This window comes from Rattus norvegicus, chromosome 8 (assembly GCF_036323735.1).
Source record: "Rattus norvegicus strain BN/NHsdMcwi chromosome 8, GRCr8, whole genome shotgun sequence".
NCBI lineage: Eukaryota > Metazoa > Chordata > Mammalia > Rodentia > Muridae > Rattus > Rattus norvegicus.
In genome coordinates, this window is record NC_086026.1 from 51,307,500 (window position 1) to 51,319,940 (window position 12,441).

General features: G+C 45.2%; 1 protein-coding gene across 2 annotated transcripts in view; it reads right to left on the reverse strand.

Annotated features, from left to right (window-relative positions):
- Sorl1 (sortilin related receptor 1) overlaps nt 1-12,441 on the reverse strand; it is a 162,746-nt gene that overhangs the window by 68,787 nt on the left and 81,518 nt on the right. For both annotated transcript variants that reach the window (NM_053519.1, XM_039081046.2), the window contains 4 exon segments: nt 1,646-1,777; nt 3,221-3,393; nt 8,044-8,129; nt 8,618-8,746. In NM_053519.1, the coding sequence (NP_445971.1) occupies nt 1,646-1,777; nt 3,221-3,393; nt 8,044-8,129; nt 8,618-8,746 (520 nt within the window).

The window sequence follows — 12,441 nt, forward strand, 5'->3', positions numbered from 1 at the left end:
ACTCTCGAGTCTCATTCTAGAACCATTGGGAGGCCTGCCTTGATTCCCAATCAGAAGACGCTGACCATGTCCCTGGCTGAGAGAATTTCCACATGGGCTGAAGGGGAGGCTGGAACTATGTGCTTTCTGACTCCAACCCCAGGGCATGACAACTTGCACAAAGGTAACTATTGCTGCGGTCCCTTGAAGCCCATGAAGCTCCACATGGATCACTCCTCAGTATTTGCACACAACCTGCACACATCTTCCTGCATCCTTTAAACCATCTCTAGATCACCTGTATTTCCCATGACAGTGCTGGTGCTAAGTAAATAGTAAATACTCAATACTGTCCTGTCTTGTTTGTGCTTTTTTTTTCTATTTTCGATTTAATTCATGGATGTGAAACCACAGATTTGGAGGGGTGACTGAACTACTCTATAAGCCAATCACTTCTTCCAGGGTCATGAGAAGATTCCACTCCAGTATCAGGCTCAGCTTCAGAGGCTGAAGTCCCCAGAAGCTTCCCCACTCATTTCACCTCCCCATGCCATCCATTTCCCCGACCACACGATCACATGACTTGTTCCACGTTCTCAGAAGAAGGACAGGTTTCTTTATCCTTTGTATGGTTTCTATTTGCTTTAAGACAAGACCTCTGTGTATCTCCAGCTGGTCTTTCAACTTACTATGTAGCCCAGGCTGGCCTCAAAATCCTGATCCTCCTGCCTCAGCCAAGTGCTGGGATTACAGGACTACACCAACATACCTGGCTCCTCTAAATGGAAAGTCAATCAGAAAGAGAATGTGTATGTCCTTCCCACCCCTTGATTACTGTATTATTAAACACAAGACCAGGACTGGCATGTATCTTGTCCCAAACGGCACTTGTTTAATGACTAAGTGAGACTTGTCCTCAACTTGAAGAAAAAGAAGTTTCAGGAAGCCCCCTGCTGCATGTTCCTCGGCTGACAGGATGATACATGGATCCAAGGCAGCCTCCCAAGCCCCTGCCTCCATCTCACTGTATGTCACACAGCTCTCTGTGTCTCCTGACTTTGTGTTTTCCCATTAAGCTGCGTGTCGCATCCCCATACAGTGCCAGTTCCCAGAGCTACTGGGCCAGTGTTCCAGGGTCTCAGGGGTAACTGCAAGGTACGGTGCAGAGATGATTCCCTGACACACTACTTTGGGCGGTTTACAGGCCCTTCATCGCTCTCACGTAACCGTGGCTGTACAAGGTGGAACAGGTTTTCTGGGAAGCTAATAGATAGGTAGAGATCAATACAGATGACAGAGACATAGTTGTTTTTGACAATAATGGACTGCTGTTGTTATGGTGCTTGTAACACTATGAAATCAGAAGTCGTCATCATCATTATCATATGAAGCTTCTGCTGGCCGAAGGACAAATGCTCATGTGTCTTAAATGGCACCTCGGGCCTTGTGTCCTCCCATGGGTTCCTCAAAGCTGTAAACATCCTGAGATGACCGCCCCCACCCCTTCTATCCCTTCAGAGGTTCAGTGGCCAGCTTAGGCCCCAAAAACCTTGGGGGAATTTCCAGAGTGATATGACATGTTGCTTCCTATTTTTTGTGTCAAGTCTGGCCCAGAGCCTAGCTGCTCCACCTGCTCACTTAATGAAGAGAGCGGGATTACTCATACCTCGATCTTTTTAAAGCCGGCATCCACCCAGTAAAGTAACTGGCTGAGGGGTTCAAAGGCCAAAGCCTCCACGGTCTCCAGGCCAGAATTGATGATCACCTCTTGCCCTGTGCTCCCATTCAAGCAGAGACGCTAGGAGGAGAAGGACATAATCAACGCTGTGAACTGTGCGGCTGACTCAAGGCTAGTCGGCCCCTCAGCATAGCCCAGTCTTCAGCTAGCCAACCGGTTTGCCAAGGTCACAAGGGTTTATAGGAGTCAATGTGCACATAGAAGATGTGTTAACAGAATGACTGTGTGCTATTCTTATAAACACAGATTACTAAACCGTGACCCATCTCAGAAGAATGATCTTTTTACTAAGACGTAGGAGTCTGCTGTCTTTTAAAATAAATGACAAAACAGACTGCAGCTATGTTTTACTTCTTCTGTCTCCTTTTATAGAGTCTTTTATCTCTTGCATGGCTCTAGGTCATCAGGTGTCATTGTTGGGGCAATTACAGTCAGTGGTCTCCCCTAACCCCAACCCTTCTGATGTAAATCTAACATTATGTATGGATTCTGGAACTAAGGATTCAGTGAGGAAATGTGATGGAGCCCTTTTTTTTTTCTGAACCTATAGAACCCTGCTTGCCAGATAAATGATCTAACACTGAGCTACATCCCCAGGTTCATTTCGGGATGGAGAGATGGCTCAGCCGTTTAAAGTGTTTCCTGCTCTTGCAGAAGAGAGTTCAGTTCTCAGCACCCCCATGGCAGCTGCCTAAACGTCTGTTCCACAGTTCCAAAGGTCACTTCTGACCTATCCTGACACCGTGCATGCACACGGCATACAGACATACATGCAGACAAAACACCATCATACACATAAAGTAAAATAAAAAATAAATCTTTAAAATGCATATATTTGAACATAGATGTTCAAATACATATGCAGGAAATATCTAGCCTATCTAGAGATCTTCAAAACCTATAGCCTTAACCTGGTGTGTGTATGTGTATGTATGGTTGTGTGTGTGTTAGTGTGTGTGTGTGTATGTGTGTGTTATTGTGTAATTGTGTGTGTGTAATTGTGTGTGTGATTGTGTGTGTATGTAATTGTGTGTGTGTGTGTGTGTGATTGTGGTTGTTCTGTTTTTGTGTCCTGAGAGTTGGGCCTGGGGCTTTATGTACACTAGGCAAACATTGAGCCACACAGCTGTATCTGCCCTGAGTCTCTGGGCTGAATCGATCCCCGCTCCCCCAGCCTCCCATCATGCCCAGACATTTCCTGGTTCTTTCCTGAGCTCAGGAGACCTAGAGTGGGTAGTTGTGTGGACTGAAGATAATTGGATGTCACTACACTTTGAAATGGGAGGGGAGATGCTAACGAGGAAGATGGCAACTGACAATTCCATATCGCTGGCCCCAGAATCTGGCAGGAAACTAAGATCTCAAATGCAGTCAAAGATTCAGATCTGGAGCATCCTTTATCTTTCCCATAGGAGCAGAGGTAGGCAGGGGAAGAAAATTACAACAGAACACTGCAGTCAGAAGCCACAGCCTCAAGACTTAACCAAGGGCTCACAGACTCACCTGGATGGTGTCCAGCGCCAGGTCAGACCAATACAGGCAGTTGTGCTCATAGTCAAAGTCCAGGGCCACGGCTGCCCGCAGCCCCGAGAGAGGAAGCTGTTCCGTGGCTCCCGAGGCCAAGTCGTAGCGGTAGATGGATTTCCGCATGGCGTACAGGATGAACTCATTCTCTTCTGCAGACGTAAAGCAGTCAGGATAACCAGGGATGCTGAAGATTGCCAAGCAGGCCTGGCCAACTTGCTTCTCACACACAAACCCTAACCCATTGTCACAAGGGGAGATCAAGAGCCAGAGCCTAATACAGACTCAGGTCACAGAATAACATCCCACTCCTCACCCAGTAAGGGTGTCTCCTCATCTATGCTTTGTTACACTCCAGAAACAGCAACAAAAACACTTCACCGTCTCTATTTCTGAGCTCTGCCTGCAGCCTTCAGTCACATGTGTCAACGTAAGTGGCAGGTCATTCCATATCATAGTATGTCACTGCCCCATAGCACCCTTGCCTTGGTGACTACTTGGTAACTACCAAAGCCTTCTAACCCGGCTTCCCACCTCTATGCTCATTCACACATCTATTCACAACGGCCTGCTATGCTTGAAGATGACCTCATAAGTTTTCAGAGCAACAATGTACTTCTTCTGGAGTGATTACAAAATGTTCGACAGAGTAATTACTGTTCCGTTTCCACTGAACAAATGTTTGCACAGTGTACTTCCTATGCGCCGGGCATGGTTTAATCTTCAAAGCACCCATGAGATGGGAGAATGAATATTAATTTGTTTAAGGGCACACAGCTAGGAAGCAGGTAGACTTCAGATCCAGAGTCTCTGCTTTAGCCTTTATACCACGCTGCCTTTAATGGTGGGATACCCACGATGCCACTTGTTAAGGCATATAAATAGAGGATCAAAGCGCTTTTGAGTTTTTCCTAAATCACAACCAGTGATTTAAGGCCTAATACCCTCTCTTTCTACTTAGAGAAGAACCTGGATGTCATCAAGACTCTTCCACAGGAGGGCAGGGAGCATCTCTAGCCACAGCACCTATGGAACCTCTGAGTAGCTGAACATATAGGGGTGCCTGAGGGTGGCAAGACTAGGAAGGACGTGTAAGCTCCCCGCCCTCCAGCATCGCTTCCATACCACTGTACTGGCTGTTCGCCTGTATTGTGTGCAATACCTTGTGTAGTGAGCAGATTTAAAAAGAACCCAATCTAGATGCTGGGAAGAACAAAATACACGGCGTTCGGATGCTGTCCCCTGAGTGTGGGCCTGACCAGATGTTTGTTACTTGTGCCATCTCTCCAAATAGACGAACAATAAAAAACTCTAAAAAATATTTAAAGCGTCTACTGGTGCTATGCTACATGTGGGATCAAGATGTACACACAAATCCTTTGCTTCGTGCTTGAATTGGCCGCTGGGTGGGGGTTTTTGTTTTGTCTTTTTGTTAAGTTTTGTTTTGTTTTCCCCTGTCTTGAACTCACATATCCATATAGCCCACTTTATAGGAACCTTAATACTGGGCTGGCAAGATGGTTCAAAAGCCTGATGGACACTGTGTTCAATCCCCAGGAACCTACACAGGGGAAGAAGAGAATCAACCCCCGGAAGTTGTCCTCTGACCTCATCATCTACACTGTTATACAAATGCTGGCCCTCCCCACACACATACACACAAATAGATGAATTAAAAAAAAAACAAAACTCCAATACTGATAACACATTGAAAACAGATCCACTAAGTCAGAGTAGGCAAAACACTTGTTCACTATGTGGGCCTGGCCCCTAGCACTACTTCTCAAAAGCTTTAAATAATTAATAAGTCTACATAACTCTTGAAGAAGGAAGAGTTTGTTTCTTTTTCTTTGTTTTCACCTTGTTTCAAAAATATTCAAGATACCACCACAAGGTAACTAAATGTCGCCTTTGGGCTGACACGAATTCCAAGGCAGGGAAGATGTAGGTCACGAGATGTAAGCCACATGCTGGGCAGTAAGATTTCTGACCCACATTCTTCGGCAGCACCCAGAACGCTCACTGCCCCTTTGCTTCTTCTAAGAAACTAGTGTCCTTACAGCACGGTACAAGACCTGAGACTTGGGTAGGAGGCAGGCTGGGGTAGCATGCAGTGCCTCCACAGGTGAGGGCTTTGGCTGCTGAGGACATGCAAAAGCACAGCCTAGAAAGATACATTGTTACAGTAATCATAAAGAAGAAAAATCGCTGCATTTTACAAATCCTTCCAGATGCCCACATTACCTCATCTTTGCAAAGATGGTATGGTTCCCATTAGGCCCAGAAAACATCTTTTTCTGAGTACTTCTCTGCTTGCTGTCAGGGAATGATCTACCCTAAGTGAGACTTTTCTATTTGATCTCCTGCTCTCTCCTTTTCTATCAGAAGGGAAAATAGCTTTCTTGCCTGTTCTGATGGCTTTAAACAAACAATCGTATCCCTTGCTGAATTATCCCTGAAGTATTTATGAGAAAGTCCGTACTCCAAGCCCTTAAGAGCAATCACTCAAACCCTCCTCACCCGAGCCCTCATCACAGTGGCTCTCACGAAGGGAGCACTGCAATATTATCTGCTCATTTGAAGGAATGTGCTGAATTAGTGGTTCTTTTTACATCTCCACTGTGAGGTATGTTAATTACTCTGGTAATGATGGAAGATTAAATTAAGGAACTAATGAGCTTAGCATCAGGACACGCTGACGAGCAGTGAGGGGCAGGGCGGAGGCTGCCCTGCTCTGCCTGCCTGTGGAAGACAGAAGGCGGCATGCCTGAGTCATGATTCCCAGGGAGCTCGTCACTTCCACCAAAACAACACTGCAGATGAAGGCCAGGGCCACTCACTGGCCCTGGGATGATGAAACCTCAGAGGAAGGAAGGAAGCTCTGATTGAATGAGTCCTGGAAACCATGAAAGAAAAAGAGGCCAAACAACCACTTTTTGTGATGTGTGTGTGTGTGTGTGTGTGTGTGTGTGTGTTGTATGTGTGGTATAGTGTATGTGTGTGTGTGTGTATGTGATATGTGTGGTATATGTATGTGTGTATGATTGTGCATGTGTATGCATATTTATGTATAGGTATGTTGTGTGATTGTACATATGTGTAGATATTTATCTATAGTATGTGTATGTGGTACATGTGTGGTATGGTACATGTGTGGTATGGTAGTGATATGTGTATGTGTGTATGAATGTGCATATGTGTGCATATTTGTGTGTATGTATGTGCGTATAATGTATATGTGGTGTGGTATGTGTGTACGGTGTGGGGTGTGTATGTTGGTAGGGGTGTGTGGGTTTGTGTGTGAATTCACATGTGTGCATATTTGTGTGTATGTATGTATGGTATGTGTGTGTTGTGGTTATGTATGGTATGGTGTGTGTGTGTTGATAGGGATTGGGGTGTGTGTGTATGCATGTATGAATGTGCACATATGTGCATATTTGTGTGAATGTATTATGCGTGGTGTATGTGCAGGGTGTGTGATGTGTGCGGTGTGTATGTCTACTGTGTGTATGAGTGCATATGTGTGTGCATGTGTATGTGGTATATGTGTACATGTGTGCATGTGTGTGATATTGTGTGTGCACATGTGTGCATGTATGTATATGTGTGCATAGTGTATGTATGGTATGGTATGTGTGATATATGTGTATGTATGTGTATGCATGTATATATGTATATGTGCATGTATACACGTGCATGTGTGTGGTGTGTATGTATGTGTGCAGTGTATATGTGTGTGTGTGTAGTGTGTAATATGTGTAGTTCATTTGTGTGTGTATGTGTGCCCAGCTGAGCATCACATGCCCTGCTCTACCTCCCAGCCTTACTCCCTTAAGACAGAGTTCTCACCAACCTGGAGCCATGCTGGTCAACAGCAAGCCCCAGCTCGCCTCCTGTCTTCACCTGTTCACAGCACTGGGCTTACAAGCACACATGTGATCATGCCTTGCTTTAGTGTAGGAAACTTGGATCTCCATACTTACATAAACAGTGCTCTTGTCCACCGAGCCATGTCCCTCGCCTAATCACATTTTTAAAGTATCATACTTTTGTGACTATATTACAAATAACTCATACTACATCACTACCAAATAGCATAAAACATCTTTGAAATACAGTTATATCTTCATAATCTCTCCAAAGAAGTTTTTCCCCATCAATAGGCACAATGACCTGGGAAACAGGACTGACACTTAGATGCCATTTGGATCCTGGACTTTCAGGTGTGAGTTTTAGCACTGCCAATTACTAGATACATGATTTTAGGGACATCTTTCCCTCTGAACCTGCTGGCTTCCCCATATAGACGCACATACGATACGTTTCAGTGGAACTGATGATCTCTGTGTAACTGGGCTGTAGAGAAAATTAAACTGCCAACACATGGGCAAGTGAACTGAGATCTATAAAAGTCTAATAAAACTAATATTTATTATAAAACCAAGATAGAGCACTTAGTTTAGAAGGAGCGCCAGTCTCTTTACATTCAACTTTGACAACTGAGAGACACACCGAGGTCTGTGACTGCTCCTCAACCCCCAGTGACAACATTCAATAGATACCAAATAGACTGCCCTCCAAATCCTGACCTACCACCACATAGTTCGCATCCCCTCAGGATGTGCAACTACACAAAGGCTTCGTGTGCCCATTATGCTTAGGGAAGGAGGAGCCTTCATGATGACAAAACTCTCTGAGTTTACCCCCACTAAGTAAGAAGAACCATATGCCTAACTGGAGTAGACCAGAATGACCCAACCAGGACTCAAGAGGGAAAAGGAAGAGACCACCTGTCTTACCTGCCAGGGGACAGGGGACCAGCTCCCCCTCCAGCCGTGCCTCAACATCTCCTCCACTGCACGTATCCCCAGAAATCTTCCGATAGCTGTTTAACCCCCAACCAAAGCAAGAAGTCAGTCAGAAGCATGGAGAGGGTTTCTGGGTCATGGAGGCGCCCCAGTTGAGCACATATTCCCAGGCACGGACAGCATAGTTGGAAGGATGGTGCTTAGTTGCCCTGAGTCAGTTTTGCTTGTGGTTATTTAGGGCAGGCAGACCCAGGTGGTTTAATGCACTGCTCAGGGAAGCACTTAAAAATCTCTCTCCTATAAACTCCTCTGAAGAAGTTCCCCAGTCAAGGCTTCTTCAGATGCTCTCAGCCTTGCAGAGAAGCTTGCAGACTCCGTTCTCTCCCCGGGCTCAGGAGATTGCAGATGCTATTCACTTAAAAAGCTGTCCAGCCTCCTGCAGTCTACAACTTGGGGTCTGAGAATTTAGGGTATCGGCAAAGGTGAGTGGTTCTTATGGCTCCCTCCTTCCCCACGCAGGATCTTATGAGCCTGACTCGGCCAACTGTATGGTGCAGATACATACCCTCTTGTTCTCCTGTAGGAAGAACCCACGGGACAAGGCACAGGAGGGCTGTAGGGCTTCCCAGAAAACTCAGGGTCTGGAACACAAACCTCTAAGGAGATATCTTCACTCATCTTGAAGCCAAAGTCACTGAAAAGGTGATTAGAGTCCATTAGAGCACAGATAAGTATCCTCCACCTCAGAACCAACCCTGCATCCTCTACACATACCTACTGTTTACAATCTATGGGATACTTCACAGGACCTTTAAAGAACAACTACTTTGTTACACTAAGCTACACCTACAAAAGAAGCCATGTGTCAGAACCACATCTAGAAAGCCATTGCTCTGTCCCCTCAGCAGACAAAAGGGAGGTAAGTCCATCAATCATGCCAAAGCAAAAGCTCGTCTAGATTCGGCTGCCTATCCAGACTCTGGGCCTGTCTGTCCTCGGATAAAAGGAAAGAGTGGAGCTGAGGCTGCAATTCCATTGGTAGAGTGCTTGCCTAGCATGCACAAGACCTTAGGTTCAATATCAGCACTAGGAGTGGTGGTACAAATCTGTAATCCTAGCTCTTGGAAGAGAGGCACAAGAAGACAGATCTTCAAAGTCACCCTCCACTACACAGTAGCTTTGAAGCCAGCTTGGGATGCAAACCTCTATTTCAAATAAATAGACAGACAAATAAACAAACAAATAAATAAATAACATGGGGGTCAGGGTGATGACTAGTAAAAGCTACTGCACCACAGTATGAATACCATCACAGGTACACATGCCTACCATACACACATATATACACATACATATATGCACACATACATACATACACATATACACACATATACATACACATACATACATATACATATATACATACATATATACACACATACACATATACATACACATACATACATATACATATATACATATATATACACATACACATATACATACACATACATACATATACATATATACATACATATATACACACATACACACATACACACATATACACATATACATACACATACATACATATACATATATACATACATATATACACACATACACACATACACACATATACACATATACATACACATACATACATATACATATATACATATATATACACACATACACACATACATACATATATACATACATATATACACACATACACACATACATACATACACACATATATACAATGCATTAGCTAATGTTTAAGAACTATGATACTTTCTCCTTAAGTCATCAGAACTAGAAGAGGAATTAAAAACAGAAAAAATGACATTTTTTTTTGAAATACTGGGGAATCAAACCCAGGACCTTGTCCATGCTGGGTAAGTGATCTACCATTCCCTAGTCTTGAAAATCATCATGACTAAGAATTAAGTGTCACTTAAGAACCTGGCCCTATACCATCTAACGTACCTTGATGCCTCATCTTGAATGTGGGAGAAAACAGTTTCCTATAATCTAGGGACCACATCAGCCAAACTCACAGCTTGGAGGGTAAAGCAGGCAAATGCTGGTTAAACTCTAAGTCTCCCTATCACTCCATGGCTTCTCCTGTCTACACTCCCTACCCAGAAAGTACAGTGGCTTATACTTGTGCTTTCCAAAACTTGATTCAAGTCATAGGAATTTTCATACTCATGAGCTTGACCCAAAAGTCTTTACTTTCTGACACTGAATTACTACATCTATTGAATATTTCCTAGACTCCTCTGGATGAAAAATACAACCAAACCACAGGACTACGTGGTTTGCGCTGTTTAATCTCCACTTAGTGGACTGTGCAGAACCATCCTAAAGGCAGGAGCTCATTACTCTCCCTTATTCGATCCATCCATCTCTGACTGTCTGGCTTGTCTGGATCTCTTGAGGACCTGGGCTGGGGTGTTAGTACATTGCTTGTCTCAACAGCAAGGCGCCCAGTTGTGGGGCAGCTTCCTTGGTCTGTGGGTCACAACAGCTACATACTCTCCCACAAACAACGCCAGACCGCAAAAGCCATCGCATGTTTAAAAGCGACTGTCCCATAAAAGCTCTGCCTTAATCGCACGAGCGAACGTGTGACTCTGCTCATACATAAATGTGTGGTCTGTGGGTCACGATGGGAAGTAATTTGCTGACTAAGGGTTACACATTGGAATCTGAACGCTGCATGGCTTGGCAACGTGGAGAAATAAAAAGATGTAAAAGAAGCTGCTCTTGAAATCAGAGAGTATGTCCACCAACACGGGCTTCCCACTAGGGTCCGACGGGGTTATGAGAATTCACTTGGCTTGCAAACCACGGCCTGCCAGTGGCTCAACCCACGGACAGGTGCCACCACAGCTGGTACATCCCATCTCCTCTCTCCTGGGGTCTTGGGACCACTTCCTTTCTCAGTGCCAGGGTCCAATCCACAAAATATTCTCCAGAGTCCTGTGATCAGCATGGCCCCTTTCCGGAAGCCACAGCAAACCGAGGGCAGCCTGACATCAACGGGCCCCTTACCATTTCTGCAGGGCCACAAGGGGCAGAGATGGGGTTTCCTTGGTTTGTAATAAAAAGGTTCAGCATCTAGCAAAAATAAGTACCAAGCCAGTTCTGGCAAACCAGTAAGAGCCCAGCCAGTTTGCCTAGAAGATATAACTTTTGCTTGTTTTTGGGCAAGCGGGACTTTTCTTTTTCTTTTTTAAAAAGACAAAACAGCAACTAGGAGGGGAGAAAACAAAACCTTCATTTAATTCGCCCACATCACTTTTTATTTAGTCTTCATTTTATTTCTTGGTACAGACACCTTTTGCATCTGGACAGGACTAACTCCAAGACACCCTGCAGAATCCAGGTGCGGGTGGCACCCCTGGTGGAGCTCACAAATAGGAGTGAATGAGGAGGAGCAGGGTCTGGAGCCTGGAGCCCTGTGGAACTCCTGGGGCAGCATTTGTATTGTAACAAGACCCATGCGCGTCTGGCCGAATCTAGCTGACTGCTTTTGTAAAACCAGGATTCCCTGGCCTGCACGCAACCAGATCCCTTCAACCAGACCTGCAGGCTGTCTTTCCTTCATCCGAGGGCGCTACCATGGGTGTAGCAGAACAGCACCAATGGACCCATCTGACTCACAAAGCCTAAAGCATTTACCACCGGTCCTCTCTCAACCTCTGGTCTAAATCTCTGGCTTTTGCTGGCCAAGAACAACGGCGCTGAAAGTAAAAGGTAGCCGGTGCCTCAGCAAACACTGAGACACATGCACAGTGTGGGCTGCAGGACCATGCTGTAGCCACGCCTGACAGAAGAGACCGTGGAAAGCCAGTGGTACTGTGTGCTCAACAGCAGGAACCACGTACAACTAAGCTCTGCTCAGCTCAACTCTCCCCAAAGGCCGGACGTCCCCCTCCCACAGGACCTCCGCTTCCTCCCCTTGCCTGCCATGTTTTCTTCCTCATCTCTACTCACTCTCTCCACTCCACACACCCACCCCAGTCTTCATAGACAGACTGGCGGTAACAGTCACTCTCCTGCTCCGACATCACCATGCCGCTGCTGCATTGTCCGATGCTGCCCTCTCCTCGTAGCTGAATGTTTTCCCTAAGAGCCAGCACAAACATCTCTAGGAATCCCGATTTTCCTACTGCAAATCAAAGACCTCTCCTTTCTTTCAAGGTCCACACTAAAGGCAGCCAATCTTTCTCTAAGGTGGCTTCTCATCTCCTGACACTGCAGTGCAGATGTCACTTCCACTTAATCCCCAGACACACCTTGGATAGTTTCCTCGAGGAATAATAAGTGATACAAAAATAGTACATACGTACATCACCCCCAGTTCAGATTTAAAAA